This window comes from Eriocheir sinensis, unplaced genomic scaffold (assembly GCF_024679095.1).
Source record: "Eriocheir sinensis breed Jianghai 21 unplaced genomic scaffold, ASM2467909v1 Scaffold238, whole genome shotgun sequence".
NCBI lineage: Eukaryota > Metazoa > Arthropoda > Malacostraca > Decapoda > Varunidae > Eriocheir > Eriocheir sinensis.
This window is the reverse complement of record NW_026111541.1, coordinates 41,299-57,500: the sequence shown is the minus strand read 5'-3', so window position 1 is coordinate 57,500 and position 16,202 is coordinate 41,299. Positions and strand designations below refer to the sequence as shown.

Here is a 16,202-nt window from a genome sequence, read left to right as displayed (position 1 = left end):
AAGGGCTGTGAAGGTGCAGGAGGAGCTGGGATCAGTTGTTGACACGCTTAAACGTGCTGAGCATGCTGCATCTAGCTGGGCTGAGGTGGCAAAGAGAGACAAGAAGGTCAAGAAAAATCTCTTAGTTGTAAAAGCTTCTACACAGGAAAAGAAGGTAACAGAAGTGAAGGATGAAGTCTCCCAGGCATTGAATGGCATTCAAATAACTGATTCAAGATTTACAAATAGAGGTAACATTGTCATGAACTTTGATAATGAGAACACAAGGAATGAGGCTGCTCAAAAACTGGAGTCTGTTGAGCAAATTAATACCATGAGTGTTGGAAAGATGAAACCAAAGATCATGATATGCAATGTGCATAAAGAAGAGACAGAGGAAAAGATAAAGGAGACCATCTTAGACCGCAATGAGTTCTTACACGCCATTGGGGGTGTTGAGGATAAGACTGAGCTGTTTTTTAGCAAGTCTGCAGCTGGCGGCACGATGCACTACATTTTGAGGTGTGACCCAACTGTAAGAGAGCTGATTCACAAGAATCACACATTGAGAGACAGATACCATGCAATTGTATGCTATCATTGTCAGAGATATGGCCATCTTCAAGCCAACTGTACTACCAAGACCAATGGAGAAGACCCAAAATGTTTCAGATGCGCTGGCAATCATAAATCACAGGAGTGCGCCATGGCTGAGAAGAAATGTATAAATTTTGTGAGGTACAAGAAGCCTGAAATCAGCGAATGACCTGTGTTGTGTAGTTCTCCAGACTGAAATTGAGAGAATTCGTAACATGACCGATCATGGCTATTAATCAGTGTCTGTACTCAAAGATAAATTGCGTGTGATGAATGTTCAGTGCGCTGAAAATAATCATCGGATATTTAATTCTGATACTATAATGAAAATATCAGACATGAAAACTGAACTAATGGTTATATGTGATATTATTCATGAAAGAAATTAAGACACTCACTCATTACGATGTAAGAGATTAAGTGCATCGAAGACTATTATTGAGACTAACGTTGTAATTGTTGACGGTCCTCGAGAGCGCTGCATCAGCGGCGGGCAGGGCCTGAAACTTCATCAACGGTAAATGGCAAACGGTAAACGGTATATGTGGAACGAAGATATTTTGTTGCGTGTCCTGTGTTCAAGTAACTGTACTGTTGAGGTGTTGCGGACGTAGGGTTGTTTTGATTACAGAGTTAAGGTCGTAAGCGTATTTGAAGTGCTAGTGGATTCTCTAGAGAGATTACAGGGTTACAGGAAATGTCAATTCATCGAGTACTTGCTGGCTGTAAGTTTAGACTACTTGCAATACCATTGATTCTCTTCATGTGTTGTTACAGTTGTTGTCTTGTTATGTGACTATATGTGCTGGTGTAACATTGTTGCGTGATAATGTAAAAATAAATATACATAATACATATATATATATATATATATATATATATATATATATATATATATATATATATATATATATATATATATATATATATATATATATATATATATATATATATATATATATATATATATATATATATATATATATATATATATATATATATATATATATATATATATATATATATATATATATATATATATATATATATATATATATATATATATATATATATATATATATATATATATATATATATATATATATATATATATATATATATATATATATATATATATATATATATATATATCTTATTCAGTATTTGATATTTTGCTAAATATATTTATTTAATGATATTGAAAGGAAAATATTTATTGTGTTGATGGTAAAATCATAATTTTACTGTTTTACTTATTGTGTGTGTGTGTGTGTGTGTGTGTGTGTGTGTGTGTGTGTGTGTGTGTGTGTGTGTGTATATATATAGATATATATATATCTATATATATATATATATATATATATATATATATATATATATATATATATATATATATATATATATATATATATATATATATATATATATATATAAATCACTCGGCTCACAACCGAGAGGCCAGGTTCGGATTCCCCGGCGGAGTGGAAATATTTGCGGTTTTCCGATACCTACGCCCTGTCCACCCAAGTGAATGGGTACCAGGTATTAATCGGTGGTTGTGTCCCGTCTCCTGGATCTGTTCCTTCTCATATAATTCCTTCCCTTCTGTCTCTCTCCGGCATATGACCACAGATGTTGCACCGACTAAATATTTATATATATATATATATATATATATATATATATATATATATATATATATATATATATATATATATATATATATATATATATATATATATATATATATATATATATATATATATATATATATATATATATATATATATATATTTGTGTGTGTGTGTGTGTGTGGGTGTGTGTGTGTGTGTATGTGTGTGTGTGTGTGTGTGTGTGTGTGTGTGTGTGTGTGTGTGTGTGTGTGTGTGTGTGTGTGTGTGTGTGTGTGTGTGTGTGTGTGTATATAATAATTCCATTTCTGAATACAAAATTGTATTTATTTAAATTATTTGTTGCCGCCGATTCTTGACATTTTATTTTAGGGAACAGTTGTTGCTAACGTGTGTTACTTGGCCTTTGTTTCATTCATACAACGCTTTTCAGTCCTCCTGAATAATGCTTTATGTCTCGGACGCACGAGGCAAATTAATGAGTCCCATCCCAATTACGCAGGTCAGGAAAAAGCGGGCAAAATAAAACCTGAATGGCTAGGCTGCAACGCGTGACTGGAGACCGATCACTCTGCGGCAGGGCAAGCGTGGAGAATTTGTGGCCGGGTCATAATTCGCCCCAAGTACTCGACTATTGACAGTTCTGCCTGATGGAGGCTAGAGGAAGGGGCGGGGTGAAAAGGATCTTGTTGCAGCCACGTTATCGTTCCTCCTCCACCCGTCACGCCGCCGTCACACCTCCAGAACCCGACGGAACACATGGGTGGCGGCAATATTTCATGTTGGTGTTTTCAGTTGGTGTGTCTTAAATAGGCGTGTTTTGTTGTACTATTCCCTGAACGCTGAGTGATCATATCCTCAAAGCCTCTTTTACTATGCAAATTGATAATATGGAAATGTTTGGCTCGATGAATACTTTAAATCATCAAAGTGTGTTCGCGTATTTTATACTATCGCAAAGTTGGAATCACATTTATATATATATATATATATATATATATATATATATATATATATATATATATATATATATATATATATATATATATATATATATATATATATTGTTGTGTCCTTCAACTAATAGTATCCACATTTTGACGGAATGAAGAATTTACCCTTTCACTAAAGCCGTATAAAGGTAATTTACCAGTAACTCGACGATATCTTGAACACGTTTGCAGACGGGAACTCTAATAGCGCGTCAACTACCCTACGAGCACAGGAGTAATGAAAATGTTTCGACTGCGAAGTTGGATACCTGATTCGATATTCCCACTTGGACGTCATTCTGGAATACGTCTTGATTATAGTATTGTACTATCACGTGACAACTTGTTCTTAGTCTGAGTTTATTTTGATTTAATTACTTTGGTAACTTTTGATAAGCATGTGTTCAACTTTAACACTTAAATTACACAAAATAGGAGGGTATAATACATTTAAGCATATGTCATTGCTTTATTTTTTTGTGTTTAGCATTAAAATAATTATTGCTTACCAATGTGAATGCATTTTTGTGCTACAAATCAAAATGGCAATATGTAGTCTAGTAAAAATCCGTGTTGGGTATGTCGGGTTATTACACACCCTCTGTTATTACGGTTCCAAACAAACAAGAAGACTGCCTTACACCTGGACGTGGGTGCCTCTTGGCCGTCCTCCTCCCCTCCGTTCCTGCCTCGTAGTGTAAATCAAAGGGAGAGTAAAGAGATGATGTAAGGAAGAGGAAGACGAAAGGTAGTAGAGAGGAAGACGAACGAGGAAGAGGAGCACGGAGGAAGAAATGAAGCGACAGGGAAGGAGCGAAACAGGAGGAAGTGCGTCACAATTAAGGAAGGGAAAGACAAGATTCAAGAGAGAGAATATGGAGGAAGAAAGACGTGAACAGTAGAAACGTCACTCTGGCAAGCTTTACTCAAGACAGAAATATAAAAATGATGGGCAAGAGAAACAAAGGAAAAATAATGTAAAATTAAAACGTGTGTGTGTGTGTGTGTGTGTGTGAGAGAGAGAGAGATGATAAAACTTTGATGGTGTGCGGGATGGGAGTGACAAAGGCTCGTTTATCGCGGGAGGAGGAAGGATAATGGTAATTCACGTGTCAAGAAGACGGCCTCATCGTCCTTGTTGAGGCTGCAATTTACGCTTTATGCTCGCAAGTGTCTATTATCCTTGTATATACTCCGTGGTTCACTCGTGAGAATCGTGCCATATTTTACATAATTCGGTGGTCTTTCTCCCCTTTCAGCGTATAGCATGATATTATGTCAAGGAAGGATCATTATTTCATTAAAACTGTCTTCTTCATCTCTCTCTCTCTCTCTCTCTCTCTCTCTCTCTCTCTCTCTCTCTCTCTCTCTCTCTCTCTCTCTCTCTCTCTCTCTCTCTCTCTCTCTCTCTCTCTCTCTCTCTCTCTCTCTCTCTCTCTCTCTCTCTCTCTCTCTCTCTCTCTCTCTCTCTCTCTCTCTCTCTCTCTCCTGCTTCTCCAACTCTCCAGCTTTTCATTTTACTTTGTCTTATCTTCGGTTGCAGTCTTTTTTTTCCGTCTTCGTAATAGCCGTCATTATTAAAATAGTCAGTGACGCTTTTGATATCATCGTCTTTCACATTATTATTTTCTGCATCGTTTTTGCCTTCCTGTTCAACCTCATTTTTTATCAGTTTGTTTCTCCCTTTCTCACCTTTACGGTATCATTGTCTTCCCTTTTCATTTTGTTCTTACATATTCCTTACTTTTTTCTCATTTTCTTAATTTTCCTACTCTTCCCTCTCCTCCTCCTCCTCCTCCTCCTCCTCCTCAGAGCTTGCAAAACCCTCATCCGCCAATGTAAGCGCGACTATGAGAAGCAAATAGCACGCGAATCCGAGTCTAATCTGAAAAAAAGTTCTTCACTTATATAAGAACAAGAAAGATGTCGAAAAGCAACATCGGTCCCCTAAAAGATGAAAGCGACGCCCTAACACAAGAGAGCAGACACATGGTCGAAATCCTGAACAAGAACTTCGCGTCTATGTTCATCACGGTCGAGAACTCAGAGTCGATACCCGAGATCCCTATTCCACCGAGGGGAATCACGCCCTTAGAAATTGGCTCAATTGACGAACAAGTCTCCTTTTCTCATCTACCTTCTTCTCATCCTCTTTCTTTTATTCTTCTTTCTTCTTCCTTCCCGTCTTCCTCTTCGTCATCGTCATTGTAGTCGTCGTTATCCTCGGCGTCGATCTCGTCATCGTCCTTTTCCTCGTCGTTGTCCTCCTCCTCCTCCTCCTCCTTTAATCAATTACTCGCGACCCGACTTTCCTATGTGGTAGCAACGAGCTCTCTGTCTGGTTCTCAGGACTGGACTATCTTGCCTTGCGTGGGCTACCCTGCCTTGAGTGAACGACCCTGCTTTGACTGTTCTGTTTCCTGTTAACTTGTTGTCTGCTCTGTTTAACTCGCGTTTACCTCGTGATAACTTAACTTTTTGCCGTGTTTGATAATCGTAGAACTAAGTTGCCAAGTTTATTTTTTCTTGCACTTTTATCACTGAAAAATTTCCCTCCTTTCACATCTTTTTTTCTAAAGTATTAGTACTTCGGTAATCAGTAAACCTTTTCCTCCAGGAATAAGTGACAAAAGTTGTTAAAGTTTAAATTTTGGAGGAATGTCAGCCCGCCACGAGACTTTTGCGCTTGGCTTGGCCCTTAGCTCCTCCAGACTTAATATCTTAATTATCTTCAGGCTGACCGACAACGCTAAAGTTTACGTTCACCCCACGCCTTGCATTAGCGCAGGAAACTGGATAGCGTGATGCTGATTATCAAAACTTAAAATAAGAGCGTGTCCTTAAGCTTTACCTGTACATTTCTTCTAATTATTATTAATGAAAAATCCAGAGCCGAGCAGAAAATGAAAAGAGGATTGAAATAGCGCGCCGGTTCAGGATTAAAATTATAAGCTTATTAGACGGTGAAGGAAGGCTATAGTGCGGTGGCTGAGACTCGGGCGTGAATGGTCGACACCATACACGTTTCCTAAAAGTAAAAAAGTATTTGCCATATCTAAGTAGTCGTGTATTTTTTTTTATGAAAGAATGGGGACTAATTGTTTTCATTTTAACTTGTGCATATATCTTTTTATCTAGATAATATGTTATTCATTGTTTAATAATAACGTGTATTCACTAATAAATTATTGTATTAATCAGAAAGCTTTGCGTATGCTGTTTATATGCGCATGTGATATATTTTTTGTAGATTCTTGCTATTTGTTGTATTTTTTATTATTTCTCGAGCTTTTTTTTTTTTTGGCTACTTCGTACTCACTTAGCTATTTAGATTCATATTCCTTTCAAAACAAGTAAACGTTGTCACGCCATATTTTTCACTGTGACAGGTTTTCCACTGAATCGTTGCTTGTTCAAAAGAGGTACGGTGATGATGTATACCATCTACTTAGTTTCTAGGAAGTGCTTTTTTCATGCTCAAGAGAGCCAAGAACTTGATATCATATACATTACGCTGTATCTTAAAATATTTTCTTAGAAGCCTGTCCTTCGTTTCTCTGAGTACACAAGAACATGTAAATCTTAGAATTCAATATTTCCCAAAGCCACGTATCTCGTTCCGACTGACGTAATGTGTGTGGCTTTTGTTTCGACATACCTGGCAATCAACCTCGGCCTCGACATTCATGCATGGTTTCTTTATCCAGTGTAATATTTTGGATCAAGAGACTATTGAGTAGAAGCAAATTATTATTCTATACAATTAGCATGTACGTTGAAAGATACCATAGAAGATAATGTCAAAGATGCTAAAAATCGTTGGTATTGCCATTTTTTGTGCAAGTAAATGAGAAACTGTAGGCCTTTGGGAAAGTTCGGCATGCTGGGATATTGGAAAAATGAAAAACGTTGGAAGTGAACCTGACAAAAAGGCAGGCTCTGTGATTGCAATGTGATATAAACTGTTATAAATCGGATTTACCTTCAGTTCCTCTCGGGATATAGATGATCCGAGCAACTCTACTAGTACAATTGAAATTGTATATGTTTCATTCTGAAATATTTCACACCTTTTTATTTTGTAAATTCACCCTTCCCCCTGAATACAAAAAAAAAAAATCGTTAGGTATTTTTTTATGCATACACACATTCTCTCTCTCTCTCTCTCTCTCTCTCTCTCTCTCTCTCTCTCTCTCTCTCTCTCTCTCTCTCTCTCTCTCTCTCTCTCTCTCTCTCTCTCTCTCTCTCTCTCTCTCTCTCTCTCTCTCTCTCTCTCTCTCTCTCTCTCTCTCTCTCTCTCTCTCTCTCTCTCTCTCTCTCTCTCTCTCTCTCTCTCTCTCTCTCTCTCTCTCTCTCTGACACACACACACACACACAATGCTGTATTTCTTGTGGCTTCTGTTTTTTCCCTCAGACTGCAGATTAGAAGCGTCTTAATATACACAATTTTGGAATACGATCAAAACATTTTTTTCATTCATGACAAATTTTATGAGTTATGTTTGTTTATATATACGTAAAGGTTTTTTGGAATGATATATCGGTGTTTCTTCATTGACTGAATAAATATTATTTCGTAATGAAACTATTTAGTACAAACACTTCTCTGTGGCTTGTGTACGAATTGGGGATTAGGGTCAGTTAATGTATGGAGGTGTCTTCGTAAACTGTCTAGTGATATTATTTTATTGTACGTATTTACAGTACATGCCAAAACCGTGTAGACGTCCATATTTTATAGCAAGTAAACACTTCCATGCACCACTTGCAAGGCTCCTCGCCAATGTTGGATTGCTATGATGACATGAGTGATGACATAAGTGTGGGCTGCAGTAGTCTCTTATGTGTCATGTAAACGCCTCCTTCCATGCAAGGCCAGAGGGGCTCTCACACCGTTGCCTCATTGTGTTGACAACAGTGGTAATATAACAGTGAATGTCTGAGTATTACCTTGTGTGGTGTGTAAATGCCTCCTTCCATGCGCCACAAGCTAAGCCCCTCACCCGTGTTGTCTCTCTTCCCCTTGACAGACGTGGTGGAGGAGGTGCAAGCCGTGTACGGGGAAGCAGCTCGCCTCCCTTGCAACATGACAGTCAACTCTGGGGACACAGTCTACCTCGTGCTGTGGTTCAAGGAGGAGCTAGCCACTCCCATCTACAGGTTAGTATTTTTTTTCTTTTGTTTTTCCAACAAACATCTAGTCAAGCTTCTTGTTTTTTCTTCTTCGGTACGTAATACACAAAGAGTTCAGTAAAGAAAAGGTTATTCCAAAATAGAAAGAATATAATGATAAAATAGATACACACACACACACACACACACACACACACACACACACACACACACACACACACACACACACACACACACACACACACACATGGGGTGTGTGGTGTGTAGTCTAACAGTACTCAGATATCGACAATAATGAGCACTTGCTCACGTCGTGGTACCTGCTGGCGAAAGCAGTCCAGCTCGTGATCAGGCCGTGGTGAATTACACACACACACACACACACACACACACAAACACACACACACACACACACACACACACACACACACACACACACACACACACATACACATGGGGTGTGTGGTGTGTAGTCTAACAGTACTCAGATATCGACAATAATGAGCACTTGCTCACGTCGTGAGGATACCTGCTGGCGAAAGCAAGTCAGCTCGTGATCAGGCCGTGGTGAATTACACACACACACACACACACACAAAGACACACACACACACTTTACTGATGCCGTATCTCATTGACTTTAAGTAATTTCCTGGGATAATTTAACTGATTATTTATTCTTTAATATCATCGTCAAATGCATTTCTTGAGGAACGGAATGCATCAGGTATTTTTCCGTCGATTTTTCTTGTTTCTTGGAAACAAAGTATGCCTCTTTCTACCGTAGAGTTTTCTCCTATGTCGTGCCTGAGGGCCTTGTGGATGGCTCCAGTCCGTTAGTGCCGCAGGCAGAATTTTATTATAAGTTGCCACCGAGATGTGAAAAGAATATTTATATTATTAGGATGAATAACAGTAGGGGCATAGCAGCTTTCTTTTGAGCACCTGTGTAAGGTGAAGAATGTTTGGCATATGCAGCTACGACGTGCAGGAGCTTCTCCGAGGACAGCCCAAGCACTGGTGGGACGCTTGGATCTCCTTGGGTCCAGAGCATTCTTCAACGCGGGCTCGTCACCTCACCTCCTGCTGCAGGGTCTCATCGGCGGACGCGGGCCTCTACAAGTGTCGTGTGGACTTTCAGCGAGCCCACCAGAAACACCGAATTAATCTAACTGTTGTAGGTAGGTGTTCTTTCGAATATGCTCCTCTATAAGAAAGCAAAATTATTGAAACAGAGCCTTTTTACGTGCATATGAATCACCTTGTAAGGCTAGCAGTATGGAATTATGATTCGTTCAGTTAAACATTCCATCATATTGCTATTCATATCATAGAACGTTTCCATTTCATCAATTTGCCTTCCAATATTTAGGAATCTTGATTACACTATGATTTCAACATGATTCACCTAACAGTGTATATTAAGTATAAATGTTAAATTGTTTCATTCAGTACATCGTAAAGCGCTTATCGTTTCTCTTGGGTCACCACGACGGTACGATCTCTGGTGGAAAAATATAGTTTTGACGACATAAATAGTTATGTAATTGACTTTCTTAAACTGACCAAGGAAAAATAAGACCACCGTAGTTGAAAATTAAGCAACATTTCGCATGTGAAGTCAGCTTAAATCTTGAATTATCTTAGATTAGAAACCCAGATTTATGTCTTTTCATATTTGAGCTTGCTTTCTCATGCTATGTTTTCAGTATACATAGATAGTATATTAAATCAATACAACTACTTATATTATTTGGCAACTCGTTTTTAAAATTATTTTTTTTATGAATTATAACGATGAAAGATTTTGTTCTTAATATTAGTTGTTTGAAGAGTATCGTAGGATGGGTGAGGCGACGTGCCCCCTGGTGTATACACCCAGTGGTATTAATTAATTGAAGAGTACCAAGTTATACTTAGAAAAAAGACAACGGGAAAGAAGACAATGGGAGGGCCATACATATGACAGCATGATGAAGATAGGAAGTATAGGGAACGTTTGCTAAGAGACCAGAAACTCAATGACCGGCATAATCAAATGGAAACGTTCGGGAGAGGCCGATTTCTTACAGGTGAAATAGTACGGAATCACGAGCATGAACCCTTGATGATAATTATAATCGGTGACAGCAGAAGGCTTCACACATGACATCTCCGTTCGAGTTAGTGATTTTCCATTAATTGTGCTGTTTCCTCGCGTCACTTCCCTCAGTGCCTCCCCGGAAGCTGGTGCTGGTCGAGGACAACGGAGCTGAGGTGCGCAGCTTCGTGGGGCCCATCAATGAAGGGGACGACCTGCACCTGTCCTGCGTGGCCCATGGCGGTGTGTGTGTGTGTGTGTGTGTGTGTGTGTGTGTAGGGGTGGGTGGGTAGGTGTTCCTTGAATGGGTAATCCTTCACGTCAAGAGCGGTCATTTGTTACTAAGATATATGTTAAGCTAGGAAAAAAAATACTATCTGGAAAAGGAAAAGACCTTCTCCAGAACAGATATAGTGTTGAGTATTTTTGTACCCTTAACAACGCAAACACTTTTGAAGGATAAACTTACGACGCAAATTTATGAAAAACATGAATTTTAAATACTGAGTGTAGAGTCCATATGCTTTATTTTGGGATAACAGAGAAGTGTCATAACTAGGATTTTTTGTCCCTTTCAATATATAGAAACAACTGAATTTCTATTCGCACCAGAAACAAAAGTATTGTAGAAGTTGTATATAACTTCTTATTTCCATTAGGTTCAGTATGTAATTTTGTCAAACTTTTCTATTTTTCTCGTGCTCGGTTATATAATCTATCGATTGCACCCAACTGCAGGAATAAAATACGCAATAAATAATCTATCAACCATTACCATTTCAGTAAACAGTCTTTATTTCAGTCTCTTTGTGTGTCTCCAAGTGTTATTTCTGTCTGCCCGTCTCTCTCTCTCTCTCTCTCTCTCTCTCTCTCTCTCTCTCTCTCTCTCTCTCTCTCTCTCTCTCTCTCTCTCTCTCTCTCTCTCTCTCTCTCTCTCTCTCTCTCTCTCTCTCTCTCTCTCTCTCTCTCTCTCTCTCTCTCTCTCTCTCTCTCTCTCTCTCTCTCTCTCTCTCCACTTCTGGTGGAAATAAAATTATTATTATTATTATTATTCTCTCTATCTCTCTCTCTCTCTCTCTCTCTCTCTCTCTCTCTCTCTCTCTCTCTCTCTCTCTCTCTCTCTCTCTCTCTCTCTCTCTCTCTCTCTCTCTCTCTCTCTCTCTCTCTCTCTCTCTCTCTCTCTCTCTCTCTCTCTCTCTCTCTCTCTCTCTCTCTCTCTCTCTCTCTCTCTCTCTCTCTCTCTCTCTCTCTCTCTCTCTCTCTCTCTCTCTCTCTCTCTCTCTCTCTCTCTCTCTCTCTCTCTCTCTCTCTCTCTCTCTCTCTCTCTCTCATTCATGTTTCCACGTTACCTTCGTGATACAGGCCGTCCAGCGCCGTCCGTTGTCTGGACTGGACAACAGGTCATAGACGACGTGGTGGAGAGTCGAGGTGAGCTGACCCAACGACCTCGCCTTGCAGGGGCGACGCGAGCCATGCTGCGCAGCTCACCTGCCAGGCCGCCAACAACCAGGTGTCGCAGCCGTTATCCCAAACTGCCACGCTGGACATGAACCGTGGTAGTGGAAGAAAAGATATTCCTTGTTGATAATTTCTGGATGATTGTCGAAGGCTATGGTTAATTGTGAAATTTGCACTCATTGTTTATTGCAAAATTTACATTCATGGTTTATTGTATGCCTATATACCTTTTCTTAAGCAAAATTACTGACTCCAGCACACATTGAAATTTAGAATATAATCATTTTGAAGCAGGTGGGCTTAGGGCTGTGCGGGAAGGGTTGCAGGCTGCAACCAATCAATCAGAGAATGGACTGGCTGCTCGCTATTGTTTTGAGACACAGAAACTATGAAGATTGAACCCAACAATATTAAAATGCTGATGGGCACGTGCAGCATACAAAGAATTTGTATACGTATAATGTGTATATACGTATAATACGTACATTGTATATATATATATATATATATATATATATATATATATATATATATATATATATATATATATATATATATATATATATATATATATATATATCCTCGTGATATTCTCTTACTTCTACGTACAGAGGTTTTGTTAAACCATATATTTTTGGATATAACGTAAATGAAACGTATGAAAATATATTTCAAATAACATGTTGTTGAGGGAATGCTTTTTGAATTGTAAAATAAAAAGCAGCCAAGACAAGCATGGACATTGGGTGCCTCGCTTGGTCAAACATTTTGTATTTTATTTTGTCGGCAGGAGTTCAGTATGGAACGATCAGTTTAAATTATCGTTTAATCCGTCATTTCACGCACCGCATTCCGTATTCCAAAAAATCTAGCGTCCTCTTCCACGGATAGAAGGTCATTCAGGCCTTCACGTTTGAGGATTATCAGCTGTGTAGCGGAAGAAATACGTATAATGTAGTAAGCTACAGTATTAAGGAACTGCACAACGTTCTTGCTGAAGTTATTTGTGCTATTTGTTCGTAAAGATAACAAAGTAAACGTTTAAGATTGCCAGATAAGGCTTTGAAAGTACATTTTTTTTCCTTTCTTACTGTTAACAAAAATATATATGAATACACGAATAAAAGAAAGATGAGAAAGAAACAAAGTATATGACAGCTGAAACAATATTTACAAATTCAAACAATATACACAGTTATTGTATTATTCGTGTAAGCTGGGATCCATTTTTTCCTTTTCACCTCTTTCAGTCTCACCTTACACCGAAAAGCTCCATTAAAACAACGCATTCCTTGTACACATTGCGCAGCACGGCGGCAACACAGCCATGCACCGCCAAATATGTTTAGCTGACCTATCATGACCTTCTGCTCCGTCACCAGTTCGACCTCTGGACGTGACTATACATCACATCCGGGAGCCGCTGTCTGCCGGCCGGGCCTACGAAGTGTTGTGTTCCTCGCGCGGCTCCCGCCCGCCGGCTGTCCTCACCTGGTGGTGGGGCTCCGCGAGGGTGCCTGCCGCAGACGACACGGTACGTAGTAAACAGAACTTAATCATCTCATAACAAGTTTCTATAATTTAATAGAATACGAAATGAACCAAACATATCTAGCGGCACCAGCAACATGTCAATATTTACGTCCTTTTTTTAGGGTTTAGCAAAATAATATTATTATTATTACATATGCAGGCATGAGGTAAGATTGCATCACATCGCTTTAGTTGCGCAGGGAACTGATGAACAGTAGATAACGGGTTAGTCGACTAAAAAGCATTTGATAAAGAACATAAGCCAGTGGATATTTTATCGTCTTTCCAGACCTCGCACGGCGGTAACGTCTCGTCCTCGATGGTCAGACTCACGCCAAACGCCTCGGATGACGGGCGGCTGCTGTCCTGTCGAGCAGAGAACCGTAACCTGCCCACAGCCGTTATTGAGGACACGTGGAAACTGAGCGTCTACTGTAAGTATGCCGCTGACCTCGCTCCGGTTGCACATTATTTACGAAAAACATTTATCACTCTGAATGTATGCATAAGTCAGTATAAGAAAAGAAGAAAAAAAGAAAAATTAGTGTTCCGAATCCATTTCCTAGAAGTACACCCTTAACCCGGTAGCAGCGGGGATCATGTTTCTTAATGGTCCCTCCAAGCGAGAAAAATGAGAAAAAATCACCCCTCACACAAACCATTTCATAATATATATCAAAGCATTTGTGATCAGATTATGTATCATCTATATTGGGGGGTTTATATCATGGCACAAATTTGGCCCGTCGCTGCTACACGGTTAACCATGTACCCTAGGTAAAGAAAACGATCAATCTAAACATTCTAAACACGCACTCATATGTGTTATTGTTTTATATTACCCAACATCTGAGTAATTGTTTATTTTGAAGCCATTACACCATCATACATATAAAACATCGGCCATTGATCAAAAACTTATCATCAAGCACATCATTATCGCCAGTGGTCTTGTCATACCTTTTGATTTGTTAGTGTATTTATATTTCCCCCTTTCGTTCGTCTACTCTAAAATATTTCATGCGTAACTTGCCTTATTATTTTACAGGTAACAGTGATTTTATTTGATTGTCTTCTTTTTATTTATTAACAGTTTTAATCTCAGTGCCTTCGTTCTCGCACAAGCCTTAGCCTCCTTCCTTCTTGCCTTCAGACACCCCGACGTCGGAAGCGGTGCTCGGGGCTTCACTTAACCCGCAGAACATCCGGGAGGGGGACGACGTGTATTTTGAGTGTCACGTCAGAGCCAACCCGCGGGCGTACAAAGTCGTCTGGAAACATAACGTGAGTAACAAGGCCTGTTAGCGCAGCCAAATAAGAATATGCCATAAAGGACCTTTTACGATTTTTTCTAATGAGTCGAACTCAACTGTTAGATGTTTCATCAACCTGAAAATAGTATGTATTTGTAAATGCTTGGTGTGTGCAATGTCTGGTGAAAAAGAACGTTCTTGAAAAAATACTTTATCTATTATGGAACCATCCTGTACCTCTAAAATATCCTTTGTAGAGTAGAATAAAAGTAATAAAGAACTTTCTCAAGCTTTGATGATACAGTTTTGTTACAAGGTTTGTACAGAAAACTTGACACACTGTAAGCGCTAGAGTGGCAAACAGACTAGTTTCAAATAGATCGATTTATGTAGATGTTCAGACCATGACCCAAACAAAGTCAGCTATTCCTAAATATAAATATTGGGATATCACGGCCAGTAAGGTGCTAGGATGACTGGTGCGTTATCCCGTCAAGGGTTATGTGCCCCTGCATAGTGCTAGGAGTCAGTTCATCCCCTGATTTTGGTTGGGTTGGGTGGTGCCTACAACCCTCTGTAAAACACTCAAGCCCCGCTAAAAGCAAAATAAAAGTTAGAGGTCGAGGCTCACGCTATGATACGGTTCTGCTGGGGGCCTCCCACTGGGGCTCCATCGATACATCCGCACCATGTGAGCCTGCCGCCTACGATGGGTGTAGGACAAACCACGTGGGATCCTTAGCCCCTTTGTTTAGGAGGTGGCCGGGGTGGCGCAAATGTGGCATCTGGCCGCAGAACCAGACCCGAGGTTAATTTTCGAAGGGCTCTTCGTTTGGACTCCTGGAATGTCTTAAGTCTCTCAGAGGATCACTGACTACCAAACCTAGCGAATAGGCTGAGAAGGCTGAAAGTAGGACTCTGAGACGAAGACGCCTGGCAGTGATCAGTAGTAAGGAGTACACCTACTACTGGTCCGGCATTGGCGATGGCTCCCGTATCAGTTAGGTAGTAATAGGCATCTCCAGTCAACTGATGCCAGTTGCGGCTGTGGTCACTCCGGTTGGTGAGTGTATAATGTGAGTGAGGCTGAAGCGCACCTTGGCCTTCATGTTTTATTGCAGTGCACAGCCCTACTCCAAACTTGGCTCGGAATTTTATATGATCCAGGAGGTTGAGAATCGCAGTGTCTTGGTATCAGAGACCAGAGACCACATCCTTGGAAACACTCGTTGGAGGATCTTGTAAATCTGCAGGGTTTTCCAGAGTGCCGGTTGTTTTGCAAATGATCATAGGTTTGTTGCTGCAACACTCAAACTTTGTCAAGTCAAGAAGTATCTGAAGATGTAATCATACCATGATTTATCTCTAGAAACTGAAAGTTTCGACGTGTACTCATGAGTGGGCATGAGTTGCATTGTAAAGGGCGTGAATCGACGTAACCCCCGGTGTATGCCCTTACTTATTAATTGATTGATCAAGACGCTGCATAGATAATGTTGAGGTGGAGGAAATAACGGTGTGTTTGAGTCTAAATATATCAGTCGTG

General features: G+C 39.6%; 1 protein-coding gene across 1 annotated transcript in view; it reads left to right on the top strand.

Moving 5' to 3' along the window:
- Positions 1-16,202, top strand: part of LOC126991081 (nephrin-like) — a 49,581-nt gene that overhangs the window by 21,639 nt on the left and 11,740 nt on the right. The window contains exons 2-8 of the mRNA XM_050849777.1: positions 8,230-8,359; positions 9,311-9,513; positions 10,545-10,635; positions 11,871-11,965; positions 13,253-13,404; positions 13,693-13,837; positions 14,557-14,687. Of these exons, the coding sequence (XP_050705734.1) occupies positions 8,230-8,359; positions 9,311-9,513; positions 10,545-10,635; positions 11,871-11,965; positions 13,253-13,404; positions 13,693-13,837; positions 14,557-14,687 (947 nt within the window). The remainder of the gene's footprint in view (positions 1-8,229; positions 8,360-9,310; positions 9,514-10,544; positions 10,636-11,870; positions 11,966-13,252; positions 13,405-13,692; positions 13,838-14,556; positions 14,688-16,202) is intronic.